Source organism: Dermacentor variabilis, chromosome 4 (assembly GCF_050947875.1).
Source record: "Dermacentor variabilis isolate Ectoservices chromosome 4, ASM5094787v1, whole genome shotgun sequence".
Classification (NCBI taxonomy): domain Eukaryota; kingdom Metazoa; phylum Arthropoda; class Arachnida; order Ixodida; family Ixodidae; genus Dermacentor; species Dermacentor variabilis.
The window spans coordinates 68944477-68970370 of record NC_134571.1 but is presented as its reverse complement, the minus strand read 5'-3'; the positions used below and the strand labels follow the sequence as shown (position 1 = coordinate 68970370).

At 47.2% G+C, this 25894-nt stretch overlaps 1 protein-coding gene across 2 annotated transcripts; it reads left to right on the top strand.

Moving 5' to 3' along the window:
- The first annotated feature begins 5180 nt into the window (after window positions 1-5180).
- On the top strand, window positions 5181-19033 carry LOC142579323 (very long chain fatty acid elongase 7-like). 2 transcript variants are annotated; one of them, XM_075689387.1, is made up of 3 exons: window positions 5182-5477; window positions 8136-8205; window positions 17153-19033. In XM_075689387.1, exon 3 carries the CDS (start codon window positions 17160-17162, stop codon window positions 18129-18131), a length of 972 nt encoding a protein of 323 aa, XP_075545502.1. In that variant the 5' UTR covers window positions 5182-5477; window positions 8136-8205; window positions 17153-17159; the 3' UTR covers window positions 18132-19033. The 2 variants fall into 2 exon arrangements, with proteins under 2 accessions (XP_075545503.1, XP_075545502.1); XM_075689388.1 differs by lacking the exon at window positions 8136-8205 and having other exon boundaries at window positions 5181-5477.
- Window positions 19034-25894: the final 6861 nt, after the last annotated feature.

Sequence of the window (25894 nt, the reverse complement as noted above, 5' to 3'; positions counted from 1 at the left end):
ATAGTATCGGTTCCTATTTGAGGCGTCCAGCGCAAGAAAAGCTCTCAAAAGTTCCTAGGTTCAGTGTTCGGTTTCTTTAGAATGTAACGTACTTCGTTGCGGATAGACGATCAACTGGGCACGAGCAAGTGGTGTCGACCTCCCTGACGTCAGGCCGAGCTGGTGTGGAGACTCTAGGGTGGTGTCACCACGCGTCTTTAGTATTTGGGGTTTTTTTTTCTTTTTGGTTCGAATCGCCTCCCACGGTCATAGTGTTCGCTATGCGATTGCTTCAGAATAATTTGCTAATAAAATCTAACTTAATATTTGTCGTTATGTCTCTTTGAAACAGTTAACAAGGAAGTCGTCCTTTTTTTTTTTTGCTCTTTCATGGTGATTTCACTTTCTTAGAGCAGCTACCTTTGCTTACTAAATATTAGCGTAACGTCGTAAGTAATTAGCAGAAACACATTGGTGTGCATATAATGGGATGTTGTGACGTTCACGGGAAGTAATAATGACACACAGCGGCTTACAAAACGGGGAAGGGGGTGGAGGGGGGGGAGGGGAGCGCGTAAATGTGCTGACAAATTTCCCCGTCCTTTAATACCGCGTAATGAACTCGAGAGCTGTCCCACCCCGTCTGTTAGTGCACTCAGAGTTTGCGACACAATTCTGAGCATTTTTCTTTCCGAATAAAAAAGCCAGCGATGAAACGAATGCAAAAGACAGCGATACCAAAAGAACACTCGGGGACCATGCATGACATTAGACTCCTGCTTCTACCGCTCTAAGAAAGTGCGAAATTACACTTTTGATATTGGTAGCCCTTCGGCAAGCTCTGGCACAAAACTTCGAAGGTGAGACGTCATTATCAGAGAATCGTAATTCCGTCCTCGATGGAAATTGAGGAAATCTCATCCCTTTTCTTTTTTTTTTTTTTGATGAGTTAGTTGTAGTGCACCGAATTACACATATGTGATCGCGTGTCCCACCAGAGAGCCGAACTGTGTGTTCTATAAGGTATAGCTGATTACATCTTAGCGACGGTTGGAACGGCTAGCGCGAAGTACCAGCACTCCCAGAGACAAAAACATGCAAAACAACGCAATCTGTTGAAGCGCTCTTCGACAACGCTCATGCGTACACGCTGCGCGCGCGATGTAGACAAGATGCCATGTGACACGCTGGCCTCGTACGTGTTATTTCAGATGTAATTGTGGTGCAGCGATTGCAATATCTGCGACAAGGTTGGCGCTATCCCAGCAAGTGAAATTGAATTCGAGCGCTCTAAATTTCGTCAGAAATAATGACTTGCGATATTCATGCGGTGGCGCCCAAAAAGTACCCTGTCGGCGCATCACTGCAAAATTTGCTCTGCGCTGGAGCTGGAATTTAATGGACGTATCTCGAAGCGCACTGGCACGCGCACACGCAAAAGTAGAACGGGAAAAGCCAGGACACCGGTTCACTCGCAGTTTTCTCGGGCGCAAATATAAGTGGCTAAAATTGTGAGTGGAACGCTGTCTAGTTGGCTTTTTCCGTTCTTCTTTTAAGTGCGCGCTAGTGCGCTTCAAGGTATGTCCAAGGTCGATTCAAATAGGTAGCGAAGCTTCGGGCGAAAAGCGGTTCAGTACAGATTGTCATCGACATCAGCATGGGGGGGGGGGGGGGGGGGTATGGGAGCAGCGATTGAAGCGCGACTATGTTTGGAGGGAACAAACATTGGGAAAGAAAAACGCGTTTCTTTAAAATTCAAGCGAGACACAGTTAGACTCATTCAACCAAAATAACATTCCTAGTCAATTTTATATATTCGTCACGAGTTAAGAAAATACAAGTTTATTTAATTTTATTACTATTAATAAATGCATTTCTTTTCAGCGCCCATCGCTACAGGGGGCGTTGACGCCATTATCACTCGCAATGCAATGCACGTCTTCAAATGGGCAGAAAGGCGCACTCGTAAAGCTCACCTGTTGAAATACGCCCCCCCTCACAGTTTGCGCTTTCTTGCTTGTCGAAGTTTGTCTGAATTTGGTGACGCGGGTAGCTTCATCGCTTCTTAATCTGTTCAGTCAAAAGTAGTGAGTTATGATCGCCAGATAATTGTGTAGTTGCTTTCGTTCGACTGCGCTGGCCGACGGGCTTGGCATCCGACAATAGGATCAGCACTTTACACCTAAAGCTTTCATCGGCCTCCAAAGACAGTATGTTCTGAGCAGGGATGCGATTTCGACAACCGTACGTCTGGCCTTTTCCTGCATCGCTTTTTACGCTGAAAGCTCGAGACGCCCATCAAGTCGAATGACGGGGCACTTGAATATATAGCTCCAAAGGCAGGACAACAAAACAAATTTCACGCCTTCGAAGACAAAATGACGTCACTTCTGCTTTTAACGGACATGGCGTCACATTATTTTTTCTTCCGCCGGAAGTGTTCCCACCACATACAGATGGCGTTAAGCCCCATCAACGGCCTATGGACCGCCATGTTTTGAACGTATGGGCTCCTATGGAAGCTTCGCTAACAGGTATATTTACCTTGGTATGTCCATTTTGAACGTCTAACAGCTAGCCTGACTCGCTTTCTTGCCTGTCATATCCCTCGTATGACCTTTGGCAACGAAGAGGTCAGTCTAGAATCAAACGCAAACGTATCATGGCTTTATAAAACTTCCTGTCAAGATCTGCTTTTTAAAATGCTCACGGTGATCTCGTGTCTCTATTGTTCTTTCTCATTTTATTATATATTTTTAATTTTTGCTAAAGCAAGCAGTCAACGTTCTAGGGGGAACTCCTACCTAAAGAGGCACCCGCAGGTTAGTCGGGCACCCAGTCTACGGAACGCTGCATGTGCATGTCTCGAAAACCAGTGAATGTCATTCGGCAGTCTGGTTGCAAACGCGCAACAACAGCGCGTCGCTAAGGCAGGCACACCACTCGAGGGTGGTTTCTGGTAGCCTGGTTCACATGCGAGTTTGACACGTTCCGAGAAACAATGAAATATGACCATTGACTGATTGCCCGATCGATTTTGCGTGAAAAGCTGCATCGTAGGCTACGAAGGATGCCGTGTATAGTAGATGCCTCCAAATAAAATTTTACTGCGTGGGATTCTTAAACACCAGCCTGAATCTTAGTGGGCGAACGATTTGTACTCGGCCCCCAACAGAATACGGCGGCTGTAGCCGGGATGAGAAACCCGCGTCGTCGTGGTCAGCACGCCGTACGTCGCAGCCGCTGAGCCCGATGTCAAGCGAGCCTGGTGTCGCGTCAATGCCAACGCAGTTTTCAGTTCATTCGACGAATGCAGCAAATATGCGTTGCCTCCTCGGAGCCGCTGTTTGTCGGGTCTTCTCTACCTCTTGCAGTCAACAGGTAGCCGGCTGGCTTCTCCTCCGAGGCAACTCGCGAGCCCTTCATTCACGGAGAGGAGACGCATGCACTTCGCTCGAAGGCCGCACTCTTTTCTTGCTTTCCGCACTGCCACGGTGAACGCACCGCTTCGTGCCGTTGTTTATGCGACCCGCTTGGGCCCACTCAGGCAAACACTGATCCCACCACGACGCCACTCGTCAACCCCACTGCGTACCGTTCCGCTTGCGAGGAGTGACACTTGCAGCGCGAGGAGGTCGAAACAACGGACGACTCACGGTGGGAACGCTTCACGCTACTCAAGCACCAAGCATGCGAGTACTCTTCACCTTTCTGAACACACACACACACACACGCATATATATATATATATATATACATATATATATATATATATATATATATATATATATATTTCTATTTTACTTTCCGAGTTGCGCTAAGACCGTTGACGATGCCATTATTCGCGAGCTTTGAAAGTTACACGCGACTCCGTGCCTGACCAGGGTTTGAGATTCCTTGTTTACTGTCCCGTTGCAGCGACAGTAACATTCTTAACTCACACTTTTTGTTGCGTTTGTGGTCCTTCACCGTCACTATACAGAGTGTTTCACTTTACTTGAGCCAAACATAAAGAATATGCAAATACTACGTAGCTAGACAGAACCAAGGTAATGTTGTTTGTCGTCGCTTGGAGATACTCAGATTATTCTTTGTTTCTGGATAATTAGATAACCTTAATTAATTAGTGAAATTCTCAATTATTTGTAATTAGATTAAAAGTGTCAATGTGAAAATTGTACAGTAACGTGAAAAACCCCGACACAGCTTTCTCTTGCTGAATACGTGCTACATAAAAACGTTTTTCCGAGCGTGAAAGAAGCCCGCGAATACACGCAAATGCCTCAGGTGGCCAGTCGCGCGGCAGCTACGTGGTATTTGCATAATTTTAAAGGTTGGCTCAAGTTACGTGAAACACCCTTTACAGCCTTGTGTTCCTCCACGATTCGCGATCACCGGCCCCGCAAGTGGCTTCTCTTGACACCGCTGAATAAGCTTTTACAGCCAAGCTGTCGAAGGCTACTTTCCCCACTATCGTATCCGCGTGTAGAAAAAGATCCCGAACATAGTGCAATGACGCGCCGACAACGGCGGAGGTGACGCAAGTGTTAAGCACTCCCCATGCGTGGGCCGATACCGAAGATAGTGCGATGCCGGGCCGGCCCGCAGTGGAGATGCAGTGTGCCCACATTCACAGCTTCGCTGGTCATCCTTCTTCACAGAATGGAAGGACACTGAGCTTTTTTGCTATTGTACTTTTTTTTTCTCAACTACGATCGCGCTGTTAACGTTGCTGCTTTACCACCACCCTCACCGCATTTGCATCGGCATCGCGTGCAGTGCATCTGTGGCCGCCGTGTGGCGACGTTTGACGCGCCACCCACAAAACGCTGACGAACACAACAAAAGGCGAGGGACGACGGGGCGACCCGGGTTGGAAGAAAGAGCATATCTTCGCGTGAAGCTTGTCAATGCGAGGTAATGCCGCACGCTCGGCTTAGCTACCTGCCTTGTGGCGCAGCTCTCGCCCTCTCGCCCTTTCGCCATTTCGCCTGATCTCTCTCTCTCTCTTTCTTTCTGGCGACGGAGGCTGCTTCTCACTCGCGCGACTTCTTTCCTCCTTTCCAGCGCTGCCTTCACCGGCTTCGGCGAAACCGCGGTTGTGTGGTGCTGCGACGGCGTGCGCGCGTGGCCCCTCCTCACCCCGCAACAAACTCTCCTCATCGTCCTCCGGATGGTAGCAGACGCAGCAGCGGCTGCGGCGGGACCCTCTAGTATCCGGAGCATAAATAGCGATCGCACTTTCTCGGCCGGCATCAGTCGCTCAAGGCAGACCGAAGCAAACCGATCGGAAAACCTGGGCACGTAATATATAAAGCCGAGTTCTTTACTGGGACTGGTGCTTTGGGCCGGCCGGTATAGAGCGGGGACCACCGAATGTGCTGATCCGACCGGCGGTTCGGAGCACCCTACGCAGAGTTCTCACTTCTGTATCCCTGTTCCACTCGTCGCCTGGTGCGGATTGCGCGAAGCGGTGGATACGAGATCCGAGCAGTACTGTGAGTACCGTAGCGCGCGTGCCTTAAAAACACACCTTTATTTTTATTTTCTTCATGTTTAGTACATGTTATTTTTAGCTCCTTCTTGGCTTTCTCTTCTCTCTTTCTAACTTTCACGTTTTTCTTTCTGTTCGCATATCAATGGGCGCTTTGATCCCGAACCAACTTGTTTCTTTGCTTTCGTTGCATCTATGAAATTTCACATAAAGCGCTGGATCGAGCTACTGCTTTAGCATTCCATTTTTTTTTTCCTTTCTTCGTGCTGTAGCTTGATAAGTGCGTTGATAGCTGGGGAGAAGCAAAACAAGAAATGTTTTTTCTTTAGCAAACCGGAGCTAGAATGAAAGCCCTTCCTTCAACAGAAAACCTTGCATATGGGGAGTAATTTGTTTCTAAGTCAATGATCCAACTGCGCAACGTCGGTAAACACAGACCCAACCGCTCGTGCGTAATAGCTTTAGGAGTCCAAAAACAGCTTGCTCTGTTTTTAGTGTTCCATTGCGCCCTCTCGATCTTATACCGACCGCATGCGGTAATACAAGGACAACGATCCCACTTTCCCTTCCCTTGTTTTTCGTTTTGACGAAAACGACTCTTTGATTACTGCACGCGTTATCGTGAGACATTTTTCCCTTTTTTTTTCATTCTTACCTTTTGTCGAGTCCTTCGTTAGAGCTCACCTCTTGCTCTCCTGCGTTCTCGGCACTTTCAACCCTTAATGATATAATGATTACAAAAGCGAGACTATCAAAAGCTCAAGAGAGAAGAAAAAGCTCGAGAAAGATAGCCTTGCAAGATAACCTATAAAATGGAAGAAAAAGTGCTTCTGCCACCTGCATTTGACCTTGGGAATTATTACTTGATTCCTCGTTCTTTCTCTGGCACTTTCGCTCGTTCTCGTGCTTGGTCGTCGGACTTTGACAGACGATGCAAAGGGGCGCGCGCTTTCTTTGATTTGCGAGTCGCGTTTTTCGGCGTACGCTAAATTATACGATTTTCTGAGACAGGCATGCGGCTCTGTTCACTGCGGAATTACGCAGTCAAACACGAAATGCTACCTGAATATTCTCGCTACAACAAATATACGCCTTCAAGCGCCTCACTCCGTTAATAAACAAATCTCTTTATTGAAGCGTTCGGCTATTCGATCACATTGACGATCATCGTCAATGGTTTCTACACCCTTTTTTCTTTCTTTTTCTGTCAATGTTTCAGAAAGAAACTAGCTTCGCGCAGCAGAAGCAAGGCGTTTTCGGCCAGTCAGTCTATGCCACATGTAAATGTGCACTTGGACCGGACGCGCAATAACCACTGGGCTATCGTGCAGCATTCAGGTTCGATAATCTGTGCGAGGTTTCGGACGCCACGCTAAACTCCGAGAACGGGAGCATCTGTACACGTACTTCGGAAGCCACGATATTCAGTATCATGGCGGATGAAGACGACGTTGTGTACATGCGCAAAGAAAGGACCATTCATTTTAATACCTCCGAATTTCTATCTTTTTGTAAATGACACGTTTTCTCTTGAAGCACTATTCTCTCAAATTAGTCCACGTTACTATTTTATTTTTTGTAGAATTTACACTTTGCTTGGCATCATACTTTCTTGCCTAAGTTTTGTCTCCCTTCCTCCGTTAAACCGCCTGCGGCATGGCAAATCCCCCGTAGTGGGTAAACGCCGTAGTATAAGAAGCTAGCAAGCAAACACATTCGTCTTAACGGCGCCCGCGGCGAGAGCTCAGCATTCTTTTAATGCCTCACCATCTCACGTGTAGTAGCATGCCAGGCTTGTCTTTCGTTGATGCTACGCTACATGGTTGTTTAAGGGCAATTCATATGAAGAACTAATCGTCTAGGTATGCATGTGCGTGATTTCGAAGGGCAGAAAACTTGTTGCAGGATGTGAAGTTGTGAACGCGCGTTGCGCGCCTCTCAAATTGGTTGGGAAGTTTGCTAAGTTGTCTAGACGCCTCTGAAGTCTCTCTCTCTCTCTCCCTGTTGAGGTCCCAATAAGTCAGTTCTGCGCCAAAGGAATCACTGAAATGGGTTTACCTTTAAATTTGTCTATTTGTAATTTGATTGAACGTCGAATCGAGTTCTCGCCGATTCAGTTTTAAGCGCTGGCTATCGCGATTTTGGCCATCGATAGTCTCCACATTAATTTTCTTTTCTACTTCACTTTCACCGCTTTCGTATTGCTTTCTTATTTCGTCATAAACGTTTGAAACTTTCTTGCAAGTTCATTACCTTTCTTTCATTGCTGGTTTTCTTAGGTAAAATTTTGGCATAGCCGGCCCGCTCTGTGGCCCCACTTCCCATATTCGAGAATTAATAATGAAGAAAACATATTATTATTACTAAATGTATGCAAGGAGCTGTTGCCTACTCCTTTGCTACGTGCACTGAAAACAACACTCTGAAAAAAAAAACGCAGCCATAGCAAAATGAATTGATCTGTTGTGTTGCACATGGGCTGCTGTGTAAACATTGAGGTATGGACGCTCTCGGATACTTCATTTCTCTGCGTTCTGCAGCTTGCTCCCTGTACTAACTTCGATTCACTGTTATGTTGCTGTGGATGGTCCGTCGTAATAGCCATAGTGAGCCGGTACAGATCGTTCTGACGTGTTACGTATTTTTGCTTCTTGCATCTCAGGAGATTCCGGCGTACAGACAGAACAAGCAACCTAAATTCCACTTTCAGTTGGTACAGGAACCGACACTTGGTAAGCCTTCAATGTCATTACTCGCTGCCGTGGCTGCTAGCGTTTGCGCGCCAATGAAATCCTGACTGTTTATCTGTTGCCGCGTAAAACAGAAAGAAAATCCGCTCTTTGCACCGTTACTATACGCATCGCGGCGCTGGCAGCTGAACATCGTCCTGCAGTCAAACGGTGAAATCAAGTGGGATTTTACCTGCCTATTCCTCCGATTACCCTCTGTCCAGAAAACAATAATTAAGGCTGCGTACGCGTTGAAGAAAAGGGTTTTTTTTTTTCAGTGTGCGGTTCCTTCAATAATTGAATCGTGGGGTCTAACGCACCCAAACTGTATAGAGGGTTATGAGGAACGCCGTAGTAAACGGCTGCAGTTTAAATTTGACCGCCTGTCAGAAGCGGGGGGGGGGGGGGGGCAGGGCGTTCTGTGGCGTGCAATCTAATTGGAATTGCAGTAACGTTTTTCAGTTCCTTGCCATCGAAATGAGGGCACCGTGGCTGGGAATCGAAGTGCTCAGTAGCAGAACGCCACAGCTATGCCTTAGCCACCATGGCGGATATTAGAGCGCAGCTCTTCGGCCCCCGTTCCCGCGTTTCGCGTCGCCGTCGGCTTCGCCGTAACCAAGGTCATCATTCGCGCGCTCCTGCTGCCATCTCTCGCACGCGGCGCCAGTCTTGCTCTCCCCTTGCTCTTACCAGTACTCACCTACGGTCTTACCAGTACTCACCTACGGGGCAGAAACCTGGAGGCTTACGAAAAGGGTTCTACTTAAATTGAGGACGACGCAACGAGCTATGGAAAGAAGAATGATGGGTGTAACGTTAAGGGATAAGAAGAGAGCAGATTGCGTGAGGGAACAAACATGAATTAATGACATCTTAGTTGAAATAAAGAAAAAGAAATGGGGGGGGGGGGCATGGGCAGGGCATGTAATGAGGAGGGAAGATAACCGATAGTCATTAAGCGTTACGGACTGGATTTCAAGAGGAGGGAAGCCTAGCAGGGGGTGGCAGAAAGTTAGGTGGGCGGATGAGATTATGAAGTTTGCAGGGACAACATGGTCACAATTAGCCCATGACCGGGGTAATTGTAGTGTCCTGCAGTGGGCGTAGCCAGGCTGCTGCTGCTGCTGATGATGATGTCCTCCAAAGCCGGATCACGTGTTCTCGCCTATCCTCTCGCCCTCTTCCTCCGTGCAGCGCCGTTGCCGTGGCTCTCGCCGCTACCGTCCACTCCGCCCTCGCCGTACCTTCTCCCGCTGTCGCGGCACTGCCGCGGTGCCGGTGGCAGGTGCTCCGTGCCGCCTCGCTCGTGATACACGGCTCTCCGCTCCTCTATCTCACCATCGCGTGGCTGTACGACTCTCAGCCATATCTCTCGCTTCCTCCTTTTGCGGGGCGCGTTCCTCAGTGGCATTTGTCGCCTCTGGCAGCGCTTGCGCCTGGCTGTCCTTCTCCAGCCTCCACTCTTGCCCCTTACCTGGTGCAGTGCCGATGAGGTGACTCGTAAGACAGTTATAGCGTTTCGTCCCCTTACTTCTACTTCCCACCCCAACCTTGTGCGGCCATATTGAGGTCTGTCTGTGAGTGAATGAATGTGTGACCTCTACTCAATACCCCTCTTCTCCACCCGTTTCCTCATCCCACCTCGGAAGAAACATTAAATAATATTTGCTAATATTACTCCCCCCCCCCTTCTCCGCGGTGGTGACCAACAATGATATGGCGCGATGACGCGTCACCGGAGCGCCGGCTCGATAGTGTCGGATCGCAATGTGTGCTGCCCAATCCGAAACGCAGAACCAGCTCCGTTCAGCACTGCGTGTTCTGTGTTCGGTTGCCTGTTGTTGAAATAAGGCAGCAGCTGCGCTCATAGATGGCATTACCTAGAAGCGTAGTCATCGCTCAATTTTTCCCTTCAATGCCTTTCTGAAATACAAGATACCATATAAAAAGCCCTTAACTGACTGTTTTACTTTTGTTTATCATTATCTTTATTCATATTTTTTGCGCTAAGAATATTACTGTCTTAGAGCAGGAAACCCAATGTTTAAGACCACAAAAATAAATTTGGAAAGTAACTACTGTCTGCTGTTTGTCCTTGACAGTTTCAGTCCTGCGTTTAAAGCATATAAATAAGAATATCAGCAGGTTTACATCGCTTGCCTTGGAAGATAGTTTTGGTTCAATCTCCTCGAGTCTGCAATGGAAGATCATAAATAGTCCTGAGAAATTAGCACCATTTGAGGCTCGCGAGCTGTCGTAATCAATTTCAAGTTTCGGCATAGCGAGACGAAAACAAAAAAACAAAAGCGCAACTTCAGACAAAAAAGCGAATACCGTTTGCTACCCTACCCTCGACGATGGCTAATATTGGCGGCGAGGAGTTACGGAGTCGCCATCTATCGGAAGCGCCTCGCTGGCGTAGTATGAGGGATCACGTGGCGCGCTCCTCATAGGTTTTGCTGTCAGCGCTCACTGAAAACACCACGCGCGAGCTCTCCCGGACATTTCTATAAGTACTTTTGAAACGAGAGAAGTTTCTTACTGTCTAAATAATAATCTTGGGCAAACTGAAAGCACACAATCGTTTACCGACGCTATCTCCTTACCTAATACGTACAGTGAACGCCACTGCGCGCGGTCGCCGCGATGGAGTCTCCCTAACCGGCTTCTTGCGTGAAAGGTAGGTAAACGCTGAGAGCAAACTATGTGAAATATGTTCTTATAGTGTTTGTATAACTAAATGGAGCGTAATAGAACGAAGCCTCAATGCAGTGATCGCGCAGATTCGCAGCGACCGACTGTGCGTCTGCATGCTTGTCCGCGCACTGTTTCGCTTTCTCCGCGCGCGCGTTTTCGCACCGTGCCATGAGCTTTAGGCCGCAGAATATGAGCATTTGACAGTATACAAGCAACCATTGTTGCGTGGGCGCTATCAGAGCTGCTCAAAAATAATTTCATTGTAGAGACTTCGACGCCTACGGGGACTGTGATGTCCCGTTGCGACGATTCAATCTTTTTTTTTTCTTCTAAATTCTTTGACCTTTCAATATTGTTTCTCGAGTTGCGTCGCGCTGTATGTTTATCCGTGTTCTCAGCGTGCAATTTCCCGCTGCTCCTTTTTTGTAATCCAGTGCATTAATTCATAACACAAACATGACCATATGCCATGCTTTTTTTTTAAATGTGCTTCTTACCGCTGCCTTTCCACTCCACTGAACTTGCGAGTATCTATAGCATCGACAAGTTCATACACCAAACCTTCATGACATTAGTCGGGCAGCGGACTCGGGCGAGCGTCTCTGCGCGTTTTCAGAACATCGCAGACCGGGCGCCGTAGCAGAAGTCTTCCTCGCGCTGTGCTTGCTGCATACCCGAGTTGTAGCCGATGACTGTTTGCCGGTTTTATGTTTCACGAACCAAGCTTCACGCAGCTTCTTGTCCTGCGGCTACGTGTGAATAAGGCTGACACCGGCCTCCATTACGTGCGCCCGGGCCTGCGGCACCGAGCAGTCGCCTACCTTGTTGCGCGCCCTCAAAGGCAGCCACTACCTATTGTAGTGCTTTGAAGCGTTGTTAAGGAGACACTCGAAGCGGGAAAATTTCGCCACTAAATGAGAACCGCAGCGTACGAGGGAATTTAAACTCGTTTTCAGCTCTCTTCGGCGCGCCCGAAGCAGCCGACGCAGCCGCTATGACCACGTGATCCCTCCTAGCACGTCACGCCGACGGTGGCGCCAGCTTTTCCAGTGGTGGAGCTCGAGGCCAATATCGCCCAGCCTTTGTGAAATACGCAAAGCAATAAGACTCGATAACTTAAATCATAATTCATGGCTAACGAGCGTGTCGTATCTGGTTCGATCTGGGGAATACAGTCTCTATGATGGTTTCCTGTCTCTCAACGCGCATCATTCTGAGTTGGAGTGGCGCTATTGTGTACGCTATTTTTCTTTTTGAACCAATCAGTGAGAGCATGACTTCAGTTTGCATCGAGGAAAGCTGGCAAGATGGCGCAACTGGAAAGGGTTCCACGGCGACCACCCTGACGCGGAATAATGCAGCTTTAGGAACAGTGTGCGCACGTGGCATGCGTAAGGTGAAGGGACCGCACCCTGCACCCGCCGCAGGGATTTAGTGGCGCGGGTTTCGACTCCCTGCCGGGGCTGCTACATTTCGAAGGAGACGAAATGCAAAAACGCTCGCGCACTTTAGGTGCGTTTTAAAGAACCCCAGGGTGTTGAAAAGAAAAGGTTTAGCTTCTCCGCAAACGTATTACTCTTTGCGGAATATAGGCATAACCGAGACCTTTACATGAGGATGGATGGATGAATGGATGGATGCTGTGAGCGTGCCCTTGGGAACTTTATATATATATACCCGCCGTGGTTGCTCAGTGGCTATGGTGTTAGGCTGCTGAGCACGAGTTCGCGGGATCGAATCCCGGCCACGGCGGCCGCATTTCGATGGGGGCGAAACGCGAAAACACCCGTACTTAGATTCAGGTGCACGTTAAAGAACCCCAGGTGGTCGAAATTTCCGGAGTCCTCCACTACGGCGTGCCTCATAATCAGAAAGTGGTTTTGCCACGTAAAACCCCGTAATCTAATATATATATATATATATATATATATATATATATATATATATATATATATATATATATATATATAAGAACAACAAGAAAAGTATAGCGCGCAGAATTCCCATCACCAATGTTTCTGAACGCCTATTGGGAACTTTTGTATTTTTGCACGCCTCCGTTGTTTGTCGTCTCCCTGCTTTTTTTCCGCTAAACTTTCAGTCGCCTCTTGCTAATCTGTTGCGGATACGTTGACTTTGCCCCTGCTCTCGCTGAACCCAAAGTATTCAAGGAGGCCAGAGGCGCCTAAATCAACCACTGGGCATATATATATATATATATATATATATATATATATATATATATATATATATATATATAGTTAACATAATCTGTCTACCTGCTGTCGCAAAGCGCCAGTAGCAACCTAATCATTAACCGTACATTCGGTTTCTTCTTTATATAGTGTTCGCCCACAGCCCTCACATAACACTAAAAAATTTCAAACGCGTTGTAGTATGACAAAGCACCCCAAAATGTCGCCACCAGCGTTGCTATAGCAGTCCACGGCTCTTTTAACACAGTATTCTGTAAATAATCGTATGTTTACGGGAAAACCAAAACTCTCAAATTTGAAAATTCAGTAGAGTGTTTTATTCTGTCAGTAATCTCTTAACGTTAGCGGATTACCGGGTTCCTGCAACCGCGGACGGCAGTAGCAAAGCTGGTGGCGACTTCTTGTGGTGTTTTGACCAACTGCAGTGTTTATTTTGTCCCGCGTCAGTGTTATCATCGTCAACAAATAATAAAAGTACGATACGTGAAAGATTACGTCGCTACCAACGCTTTACACCAGCAGTGAATGTTTAGGTCTCTTCAGTATCAATTCTGCGCCACCAGACTGTTGCTACCTAACATCTGCGGAAGAAGTTATGGACAGACTAGAGTTCCTTGGTAAAATAACCTATCGTACTTCATCTTACGCAAATAATGCGGGAATTACGTTGACTTCACAAACACGTTTTCACAGCGATGATGGTGAAATTCCTTGCAGCTAGTCTGAATTTGGAAAACAACGCACATACGCTGATGGCCCGCGACAAGCATGCGCTCAGGCATTTTTTTCTCTCATCGATAAGACAGCCAGTCGCATGGCAAGTGTATCGTATTCCTTTTTAAAAAAGACCCCTGACACCCTCCGCCCCCTTTCCTCACTATCTTCTTTTTTCTTTATCGGGGACCGTCAACATTATTGAATTAGGCTGCCAACCAAACTCCAATTGAATTGAAGGCATCGTTCTGCCGACGGCGTTCGCTGTACATCGTAAAATATGATGCGATGTTTCGTGAATGGACTTCACGGCCAGGTGATTGAGACGCGGCTTCGAGGCTCCACAGGTGTTTTGTTTTCTGTTTCCATTTTGTTGTATATTTGCCGAAATGTATTCTAAGTTAATCCGCGAGGAGATAGTTACGAACTGCAACAAGTGTAATCTTATCAGAGATATATGCACGATTGCGTCAAAAATGAGCCAATAAACGGAAGGTACTCCAGCCAGCCAATCTTTCCACCAGCATTCAATCTGCCTGCGCATTTTCCTGTCGGCGCCCTTTCTCGTCATTTATGAAAATTCGCCGCTACCGGCGGCTGCCTTGAGCACACCGCGACGTCCATTTGATGGTGCCTGTCAATTATCTTTTTCCGCGCTTTGTGGCTTGTTAGGCGATATTCAGTAGCTCTCTGTTTTTATCTTTTTTAAGCTCAGCTGTTTCCGTATAGGATATTGTGAGGAAAAGTGTCAGATAACACAGGCGTTTTCCTGGGACACTCCCCCTACACGGCAGCGTGGTTATTTTGAAAGGGTTAACACGTGAATCGCCGATAAATGCACTTAAAACACAGTTTCATTTCCTCCCGAAGAGACGAGCTTCTAAGCGGCACGTAATTACCGCACAATTCCTGCAACACTTGAATCTTCCGTCCAGCTGGAGATCTAGCTGAACATACGCTTATAGCGCTGTAGCATTCCCAGGACCTTGGCAGCTGATCGGTGACAATTCACCAAAGAATAAACTGCCGAAGGCACTTGCGCCAACCATGCGCCGATAACCACGGCTGGCCTCGACAAGCCGCACTAGGAAGCCTCCAGAATGTTTGGTGCGTGCGTCAGGCATTCCACGGAAGACTGCTCGGTACCAAGTTCAGTTCGCGGTGTAAGTGTTCGCGAAGTTAGTCTGTTAATAATGGCTCGGATACGAGAAAAGTGATGTAATTTCATTATCAAGTTGTGGAAGGTCTTTCTCCAGGTTATATATATATATATATATATATATTGGTCGCACCCCACCGCTAATAACATAAGGTTCAGAAGACTACTATTAGGAAAAATTAGTTATTGTGGCTTTTTTCTTAGAACCTCAACGGCAGTTGTTTCAAACTTGAAGAAAGTCAAATTTTAATGCCCCTGCATTTTTCTTTTATTTTGAAAGAGGCCCCTAATTCGATATATTCATCACCGAATTGAAAGTGAAACGGCATCACCCCGCTATTACTTCGGATAGAAATACCCCGCGACGAATATGTGACGAAGTTTGAATGATGGCATGCCGCTGCAAATACTGATACGGCACGTTGGGCCGGATGCTCGCCAGGCAGAACGTTCTTTGTGTTCCTTAATGTTCCTTGTTCCTTAGTGAAATGTCGCAACCCACTCTAGGGGATTGGCCATGAATCAGGCAGTGAAAAAAAAACTCTTCCCACTCTTTCTTTTTTTAATTTTTAAATGAAAATAAGGTAAAATGAAGTAACTATCTTCTAAATGGGAATTAAAGTGTCTACTGTTACAGGCAGAACCTGCCATATTAGTGTGTGCGCCGAGTGCAATAATTCGAACTTCGTCGTTCTTTTCGACACGGTACGTTTCCGTATGATGTGATAACTGGGCTAATTTCGTGCCCTCACAGTACGCTAAGTTTCGATATTGCCTGAATTCGGCGTTGAACTTCGGTTATGAATATCTCGAATTAGGTACGATTTTCAAGATTTAAAGAAGATGTTAGTGCAATAAATACTGAATGCCTCTAAGGAAAGAGATAGAGAGAGAAGGAGAAGACAGAAAAGGCAGAGAACATAACCAGACGCACGTCTGGTTTGCTACCCTGTACTGAGGGAAGGGGATATAGTGATGAAAAGTGAGAGAAAGAGTGAACGCTTTCGCGCACATCTAAAGGTGCGCACTCATTCTACAAACGGTCGCCAAGACCTGTCGACTTGAGGTACTGCAATAACGTTTTCGTGGCTTTCTGTGCCATTGACGCGCGTGGTCATATGAACAACTACCCCCAATGCTCTGATAAAAAAGAAAGTTTAGTTAGGATTTTTTGTGAATTGGCCTTTTCAAGCTTACGAACCGAGCCCAGCTCGTGGAAGGCACGCACGGCAATATAACCAGAATGGTTGTAAGCTAAGCTTGTTGATACATATCTGGGCGAATTCCGGGGGCAGAGCGAAAGAGCGGGACATGATTAGAGAACACGAGCGAACAAAAACAGATAGTCGGGTCGCTTTCATCCCTTAAGCCAAGCTTGCCTTTTTGGGTTAGCACATGCACTACAACGTCACTGGCGTTACGGTGCTATTTGGAATCGGGGCTTCCATTGTAGAATCCACTTGTTCTGCCCGGTGCCTGTCGTAGTGGCACCTCGCACCACATTCAGACACAAGCACCTTGTCGCAAGAGGAAAACGAATGAACTGGCATACTTGAATCGACAGCAGAGGCCGCACTTCGCTCTCGCACCAAGGCGAGCACGTAACGCAGCTATGCAATTCAGTGATCGTTTGCGCGTCCTCGGGCTCGTCAACCGCAATAGCGCTTAAAGGTTCGTTTCTTGTTTTGCGGCCAACTGCCGCTGGTCGATTGTCATTTAGGCCATAGTGCATAAAAGGGGAACACAGGTGCCTTGCGACTCTCTTGCAGAGAGCAGCCTTATAGTACTTCATATATTGCCTGAAAAGTTTCCAGGGTGTTCTCTTCGCGGCAATTCATTGAAATTTTTGGTATTGCGTGTAGTTGGGTGGCCTTTCACCCCTAAAGGTTCGGTTGGCGTTTCCTGTCTGTCTACATTTCAGAGAAAAATAATTCGTGTATGTCGAGATTTCTTTATTTGCCATGGGCCGCTTCCTCAACTCTTGTTCGATGTAATGAGTGTTTGACCTTTTACTTCTAAATGGCTTTATCGCAGCCTTCGAGCATTTTTGCTTCTTTTTTTGCCTGGTTTTCATTAAGAATGATGTTGCCGAGGAAAATGTTTTGAACCGGAGCGCTTGGTTACTGAAGCGCTAAAGTAGAATATGCATTTCCTTTCTTTCTAGTTCCGCAATGGCCAGCCTTGTCATGGACCTCGTGGAACTGCTCAAGTCGCACGCCGACCCCCGCACTAAAGACTTTCCCTTGATCGGCAACCCAACGATGGTGTTGACCCTGATCGCCTGTTACCTGTACGTGGTCAAGGTGTGGGGGCCCCGGTTCATGGAGGACCGCAAGGCCTACGACCTCAAGCGCATCATCATGGCTTACAACGCCTGCATGGTGATGCTCAACGTGTTCTTCTTCTACAAGTTCCTTTCGCACTCGTACTTGGGCGGCGGTTACAGCTGGCTGTGCCAGGGTATCGACTTCCAAGACCCCGGGTCGATCACCATCGTGTCGTACTGCTGGTGGTACTTCATGGTGCGCATCCTGGATTTCGCCGACACGCTCTTCTTCCTCCTGCGCAAGAAGTATAGCCACATTTCGTTCCTGCACGTCGTCCACCACAGCCTGGTCGTCTGGAATGGCTGGCTCTTCATCACGTTCGGCGCCGACGGCCAGGGAATCATGGGCGTCTCTATAAACTCGTTCATCCACATCGTCATGTACACCTACTACTTCTTAGCCGCCTTGGGACCCTCCGTGCAGAAGTACTTGTGGTGGAAGAAGTACATCACCACCATGCAGATCGTCCAGTTCGCCGTCTTCATCGGTTTCGTCTGCGTGCCTCTGTTCAAGGACTGCGGATACCCGCGCTTCCTGACCTATCTTGCCGCGTCACAATGCTGCTTCTTCCTGGTGCTGTTTATCAACTTTTACATTCACACCTACGTGAGAACAAGAAAGGGCGAAGTGCACTTCTTCTGCGGCAACTACGAGGCCACTTCGCAGGCCACCGTGCCGGCGAAGGAAGGCGAGCAGCCAACGACGAATGGAAAGAGAGTATTCGCCAACGGTGCCATCGCGAACGGCAACTCTCACAACGGCTACTGCAACGGTGCTGGACTTAAGAAGAGGGAAGCCAAGATACGCACCCATTAGATTGCGGGGAAAAAAAAGAAAGAGTGGGCAGTGAAATGTTCGGAGTGAGTGCCAACGATGTCACGAGCATCTTCAACGTTCGCGACGTCGTCGGGACTGACAATGGGTGCCTTGCGGGACTGAATCGTTATCATTGTGGCGTCCACCTGCTGACCGGAAGCGTCTATTTATTTTCCAGCGTTTGTCAAAACGTGGCGAGCTCTACTGATTATTCTAGGGCGGCGAAACTAATTGGACCTGCAGCTACGGACGTGCGAAGGTTGTACTTTTGGACCGACGCAAAGCGCACTGTCGCACGGCGTATTGTCGCTCTTCGTAGTTATGTGTGTTACCACATGGTGCATGGTGGTCGTGTGCCTGTTGGGTGTTCCATCGATTCCCTGCCGGGCAGTTAGAGGTGAACGAAATCATCCCGCGTGGACTGAAACATTAAATGAGATTCGCGCAGCGTATCTGAGACGAGACGTAAGGACACAGATACACACACGCAGGGCAATCGTGTCCTTTTGTCCCGTGCTAGATGCGCCACTCAAATGGCATTTAAAATCACGCATCAACAAGCCGAACTTACAACCTTAGCTGAAAGTAATGCTTCGTTTTTTTTTTTTAATTCATATTGCACGTTCACCTTCATTTCACGTACGTAGTGAAACATTTCTAGTTCGCTGCACCCTTTTTTTTAAAATTCATGGCAAAATATGGCAGTGCAGTTGCTGCAGAAGCTGTGATATAGCGGCTCTTGCGTGTTTTGTGTGTCGCGGTCATGCGTCTTTCAACAATTGTGCGTGGCGTGTCTGCGATTTCATCATGTCTCTTGTTTGATCACCTGGCAGCCAACTACTGTACATAGATGTTTGTTGTAATGTTGTGCTTTTTATGAATACACACGTTTTCATCAGTCATTGTTGCATTTCCTTTTGCCGTTGACAAGCTGCTGTCTGCAATCTTCTCTCCGCGTGTGCGTTCAAACCAATTGAGGGCGTCTTTTTCTTCCTTTCTATTCCGTTGCGAAAGCAAGCGAATACACTCGCTTCTTGCCTGGCGATTCCTTACTCCGTGACGTCCCCCCCCCCCCCCAAAAAAAAAAAAATTCTGCTCACCCACTTGCTGTCGACGCTAATCACTCATTGTTCCGTCGCCGCAGGTAATATAAGCATGTAACCGAAAATGTATTCTTGTTTTTGTTCTTTTTCGTTCTTGAACCTTGTCCTTAATATGTGCTGACCTCGAAAATGGCTGTTCTGAAACAGCGCTCTTTATTTACGGAACCGTCTTTTTTATGAGAAAGCATCAAATGACGCCATTGAGCGAAAAAAAAGAATCAAAGCCCCTTTCATAAAGACGTTGTTTCATAAAGATGTTGAACGTGAAGCTTTCCCCTAATGCAAACTGAATCAAAGACCAAAGCCGACGACCATGCAACGAACCGAATAAATGCTACCGACCCGATGCTATGCATATGTGATTTGTTTGCTTGCTTAAGATTATATGTTTAGAACGTTGAAGTTGAATGAAGACACATTTCGTTAAGTTGCGTAGCCCCGTGTGATTTATATGAACGGTCACGCGCATCTGACGCGATATGATCCCGTGTATCGTCAATGGCATGCAGATGCCATGCGCATCCGTCAAGCCGATCCGAGCGCGCGCACCAACGAGACGGAAGTCAGACGTCGTCGCCGCGCTGATCCCGAGTTTCGCAACCGGGAGAACGCGGCCAAACGCCAGCGACTCTACGGGGAACCACCTGAAGAGACGCAACTGTTCAAGTGGTTCCGCGTCTACTCGCTGGCGATACGCATGGCTTCTGCAGCCCGTTGCCAATACACCGCGTCGGCCTTACCGGCACGATCGCGCTTACGTTTCCGTACGGCAGCCTCTTCCTCTGCCGTGCGGTGCACCCGCGGCTTAACCATGGTGACGGCCGAGAACACACTGCGTGACGCGCGTAATGGCGATGCAGATATATACAGTTCGTCTGGGTGACGTGGCGTTTTCCCAATGGTCGAGAGCATGACATTATTCCCGTTGTTCTTATCGGTGCAACTGCGAGTGCAAACTGTAGTGTTTGTTCTACGCAGATGTGTAAGTTGGCTTTCCTGCAGTGCGTTTTCGGCGCCCACGAACAAATCGGTGAGACATAGGAAGCTTCGCTTTAACAGCCGACGTCTGTTGTCTGGACACCGATATTCCCATTGGCTGCGAAGCCACGTCACAAGCACGCCTCGAAGCAGAGCGGGCGGAAGGGTACACCTACTGGGGTTCGCATTCACAACTCATAAATGCATAGGTGTCCCCGCATTTTCTTTGTCTCCTTAATTGTTTTTATTTAGCTGACGTAGTTTGCTCGATGCATAAGGCCCTGGGACAGCCAAGAATGCCTTAGTGAAAAAGACGCGTTACCATGCAAGAAAGATGCACAAGAAATCTTATTCATAAGCGAGGCATAGTCTATAAGCTTATCGAACTTGACTTCCGAATTGTACTTATGACAACGCTTAAGAGTACAACTTCTGCCGTCTTGCGTACCAAAACCACGATGGGATTATGCGGCACGCCCTAGTAGGGGACTCCGGATTTGTTGGCCACCTGGGGTTCTTTAACGTGCACCCAAACCTAAGTACAGGGGCATCTTTCTATGTTGCCTACATCGAAATATATACCGCCGCTGCCAGGAATAAAACCCACAATCTCGTGCTTAGCAGGGCAACGTACTTCTCTGTATCGCGGCATGTAACGGATGATCATGCGCGCTCTTCCTGACGTTCAGTTACGCAAGATTGTGCATATGCGGTCGTCTACACTCCTGGTTTCATCGCGAATAAAAAGTAATAACACAGCCTCTGCTATTGGTTCAATGTTCCGGACTGAATACTGTGTTGCACAGGCATCATATATTACTTCCATTGGTCAGAAGCATTGTCTCTCAAACTAGTCAGCAGCACGCAGACATTGATTTATTTGCATTGCAGCCCATGGATTCATTGCTCCAAACAAGACTGTGGACAAATGAAAGCCTTCGACCACACTGAAAAGGCAAACGTTGCGGGTTTTACTTCAGATTAACGTTCCTTCTTTTACGCGACTCGCATATTTGTTTGTGGTTAGAAATGACGGATGAGGAAAATCGTTAACACTGGGAACTCGCACGAGGTATACATGAATGTGCAGCAAAATTTTCCGATATTGAAAATGAGCTATGCGTCCTTTGCTGACAGACTACATTAAAGCCATAGTTGGGTTAACGTTATAGCATAGTCTTGCTTGCGCCTCTTAATCTATATCGTATTTCGCATTTGTTTGATAACCTTACTGTTTCGCGTGAAACTACAACTGCACGAGTGTTCATAAAGAGAGGTTCATCAAGCACTATTCATCGACTGAGGACACATAGGTAGAATAAGCTCTCCGGCATTGCGACTGACTTATAACCAGACTCAAAATCATGGCAGCTGTTGCATCCTTCATAGAAATTTTATGGCACCCCTGCTTGTGGCTAGTAATAATTCTCAAACTACGTTCAAGCAGGCTGGTTCAGGTTTCAGTTAAAGCTCCTTGGTCCTCGAATATTTCGATTCGTTTAGGTGCATGACCCACATCAATTTCAGCACGTTACCCCACGGAGTGTGCGTCAGTTATCATAGTAATATAACGTGAACAATGGTTAAACCGATAAAATGACTGCCTCTAGGATAGAGCGTATGCTGGGAGAACTAAAAGAAAAAACTGTTTTTCTCTCCTATGGGTTGCATTTCAACCCTGAAGATTACAATGAGTTCTTTTCGGCATCTTTTTTCTCGTATTGACATTCGGGCTACGACCCTGAATGCCCTCCTACTCACACCTAATGTTTTGTCTTCAATAGCTCAGCTGAATCAATTGACAATGCCGGGATCGACTTGGAGCTACTATAACCCTGTAGGCTGATCCAGGGATGTCGGCATGGGTCCTCTTCAAAGACGAACACGCACACTGTCGAACAAAGGAACATATGGGGGAGAAAAGCACGACCTCGGAGACAAATGAGAGAAACTGGAGGAAGTTGCGGCGCCCGTTGTAAGCGGCGCGTCTCTCTGAGACACAATAGACGCAGCTGACACAATGGAAAGGCATGGCGAAGCCATGTCGTCTGATGTCAATGCCGCTCTATTGGCTCCACCTTGTTGCAGCATTTCTCAACCGCCCAAGGACGGATGCTTGGCGGCACTTTCGAACAACACAGCCGTCGTGGGCACGGCGAGTCATTACACGACGGATGTAAGGGGAACGGGAAACCGTATTATTCGGCAAATCTCTCGCGCCCGACGCCAAGCATTCATTAGCATCGACGTGAGCTACCGCTATTAGAGCCACTTCATGTCGGTGCAGTGCGCGATTTCGCCTAATGAAGTGAGCGCTGAATAAATTGCTCATGCGCAATTGGCTGGAAACAACAATGAAACGCGATCACTGCAGCGTGTGGTGACCGGTATGCGTACGTCATTAGGTGAATTTGATGAAACACGGTCACGTAATGCTTTGACGTCACGGCCGTACGCCAGCTTATGACACAATTTACCTGGGCCGCTCGGTCCCAGATGTTCCAAACACTACGCATACCATGCGATTAAGGGCTTAGTTGCTGCGAAGATCACAATTTGATCTGGCCGACTGTGCCTTGGACTGAAAATGGATAGTCATGGTGCCGGCTGTTGTTTTTCAACACTGAGCGACAAGCGTATACCCTGCGAGCCCAGAAGAGATACAGGGGAGCCGATCAGAAAATGCAATTTAACATTCCCCCTTATAACTGTGATCCGGCCTATCGAAAGAGTAATACATAGACGACTTCTAGGCACTGCGTACGTTAATAGGTTTTCTATGCCGAATAGGCTGATACGAGACTTTGGCCGGCTATAGCTCAGAATCAGGGCCCGCAAGAAAGATAAGAAAGAAGGAGAGAGAGATGTATACTATCCTAAACCAGAGCTGGAGACGTTTGCTTGGCTGACGGCAGGGAGTGCTATTCCAGGTATACGGTCAATGATATGGCGTGCACATTGATCAGACAAACACACAAACGACAAATACACATATTGACAATCACACAGTCAAACTGATCTTAAACTCTGATCAAGGCCCGTATTCACACAACTTCTTCCGCGTAGAAGTCCTTTCTTCGCTGGCCGCCACTCAGGCGCGCCCACCTTCAGACAGAGAGCAGCGTGAAAATGAGATGACCGCCTCGTTGGTGACCGATCCGATGGCAGTTGGCATTTACGTATACCACGGAAGGAGATATTGAGCACGCCTTGTTGCACCACCTAAATCACTCTCTTGAAAAACAGAAGAAAAATAACTTAGGCGAGAAACTACTCGCTCCGGACCGAACGTTGCTCTCACGGGGAAATAGTCTAGCCCTCATCAAAAATAGAAGTGCAAAAGCATGCCACTTAGCACCTCAGAAGATATATATATATATATATATATATATATATATATATATATATATATATATATATATATATATATATATATGCTATCCTCAATTCATGACACTGAAGAAGAATAAAATAAACTTTATTATAAAGAATGGTCCGGTGGTTTTGATTGCGGTGGCCTCAGGTGGTGGCGGCTCGAAGTCCTTGGACTCGAGAAAACACACACACACACCTGAGGCCACCACGCTCAAAACCACCGGACCACACTTTTTAATAAAGTTTATTTTATTCTTCTTCTGTCTCATGAATTGCGGATAATAACAAGAGAAATGTCGCACGTTTTGCATACACCATACGTTACCTAGTTGCACTGATGCAGTGTCATCTTTCCACAGAGGCCACCTGAACTGTGTCTGGACTCCTGTGAATATTCGTTAGTGCACCGCGACCTTTAGTTGCATTTTGTTTCATTACTTCTCTTAATGCGGCCTTTATTTGCTAAAGCATCGTTTAGCTAAGCGACCAGGAGTGGCCAGCATCGCGCATTATGCCAACGTCTCCTGCGCACCATTGAAAAGCTACGCGAAGCCTAAGAGCGAAAGAAATATGCTGATCATATTAACAGCGCACGGATGTAGACTTAGTGTAGAAGCATGTTATATGTCTAGTGGCCACATCACCCCATTCCTCAATAGACAGAAGTACCACGCACTGTACGGAAATCAAATGGGTACGTACGCTCTATATCTCGCATATTCATGCTCGCTTGCATTAGAACGACCCAGTGGCGCCATTTGAGTTCTCTTAGGGTAAGTCGACACCCCTTGGAGGAGGATAATTCCATAGCGTTTACTACAAAGTTTACTGTAGGGAACTCTTGTGCTACAATTATTCTTGCACCGTAGAAATTATGGTCAGTGTATAGATGGATTTGACTGATCTCCGTGCTTGTGGCTTCAAGCCTTCTTGTGACGTTATTTATTACGTGTTATATACGTAAATTTCCGAGCATTCATAGTTTTGTAGGCACAGCAAGGGATTCGTACATGCTTAGTCATTGCGAATTGTTTCAATTATGACGCAATATTTTGCTGAAAATGAACCACTTGTACCAAGTTACAGAGCCGTTTCAAGACAGAGGGACGAAGTTTAGTCAAACCCATGCACTGTCCATCACTCCCAGGCTAGCTGAGCCGCCATACTTGATTGCAACGGCCATAGACGCTAGCGCCAGAGTTCCTTCTAGTGACGCTTTTAGAATACTCTATGAGTAATTCAGCGCTGCTGGGATACTATCTTCTCTAAGAATAATTTCAAGCTAGATCGTCACGCGATCTTTCTTAATCACGATGCCACCGGATGGTTACAGTGAAGGTGTCGCCAATCGCGAAACCTATCAAATGACTCTGGTGAAAGCTTTCTAATTTTCTCGCTCTCATTTTTAAATATTTTTAACACTGATTGAGACAATTCGAGTAGCATTGCATCGTTGACGAAAAACCTCTTTACGGAGACAATATGACTACCTTCTTTTATTTATTTATTGTTTCCTTGTTTATTTTTTTAGAAAGCTTTAGGTGACTGCTTTTGCTGTGCTGCGCTATATTTTAACATTTGAGAAATATTATTGTAAGAAGCCCGCTCCGAACACCGATGTTGTCTACGTGGCCAGATAGGCACAAAAAACGACTCAAGTGCACAAGTACAAGGATCGGGGATGACTCGGCGCAGAATGGTTCCGCTCCGCCACGTGTCATGAAATCTGTCTGCATATTTCCCACTTGGAAACAACAAGCCAGTCGTCCCTCCAATTCTTTCTTGTTCCTCATTTTCCTTTACATGCGGTGCGCAAAGTCGCCCAAGGCGCTCCTCTCCGTCTTCTTTTTTCTCCGTTTACAAAAGTAGGGTTGTGGGCGTGCAGGTTGCACGAAAGTTACCTGATACAGGCCGCTCCATCTCCCATTTGTTCTGCAGCGCTTTCCTGCAAAAAAAAAAGAAATAAATAAATAAAGAAAAGGAGTATTAAGCGGCATATACGAAAAACACCGCCCTCTCAACCTTCGTCACTCGCCACCACGCGACCTTGAGCTCGAAGGGCAAAACAGACGCGAGCCGCGTCGGGCGCTTCTTGAGGGGGCATCGAGGGGCACTTATTGGGTGCAAACAGGCAGAGGATGCTGAGAGCGTTGGCCGCGACTGCCTCGAGTCCCTCGCCCCCCCCCCCTCCCCCCCCCCCCCCGAAGCACAAACCGCATCGTTAAACAAAGAAAGGCAAAGGAAGGCGAGAAAGAATGTGTCAAATTGCTCAAGCACAAAAACAAACGTCATTCAATGCACGCGCGC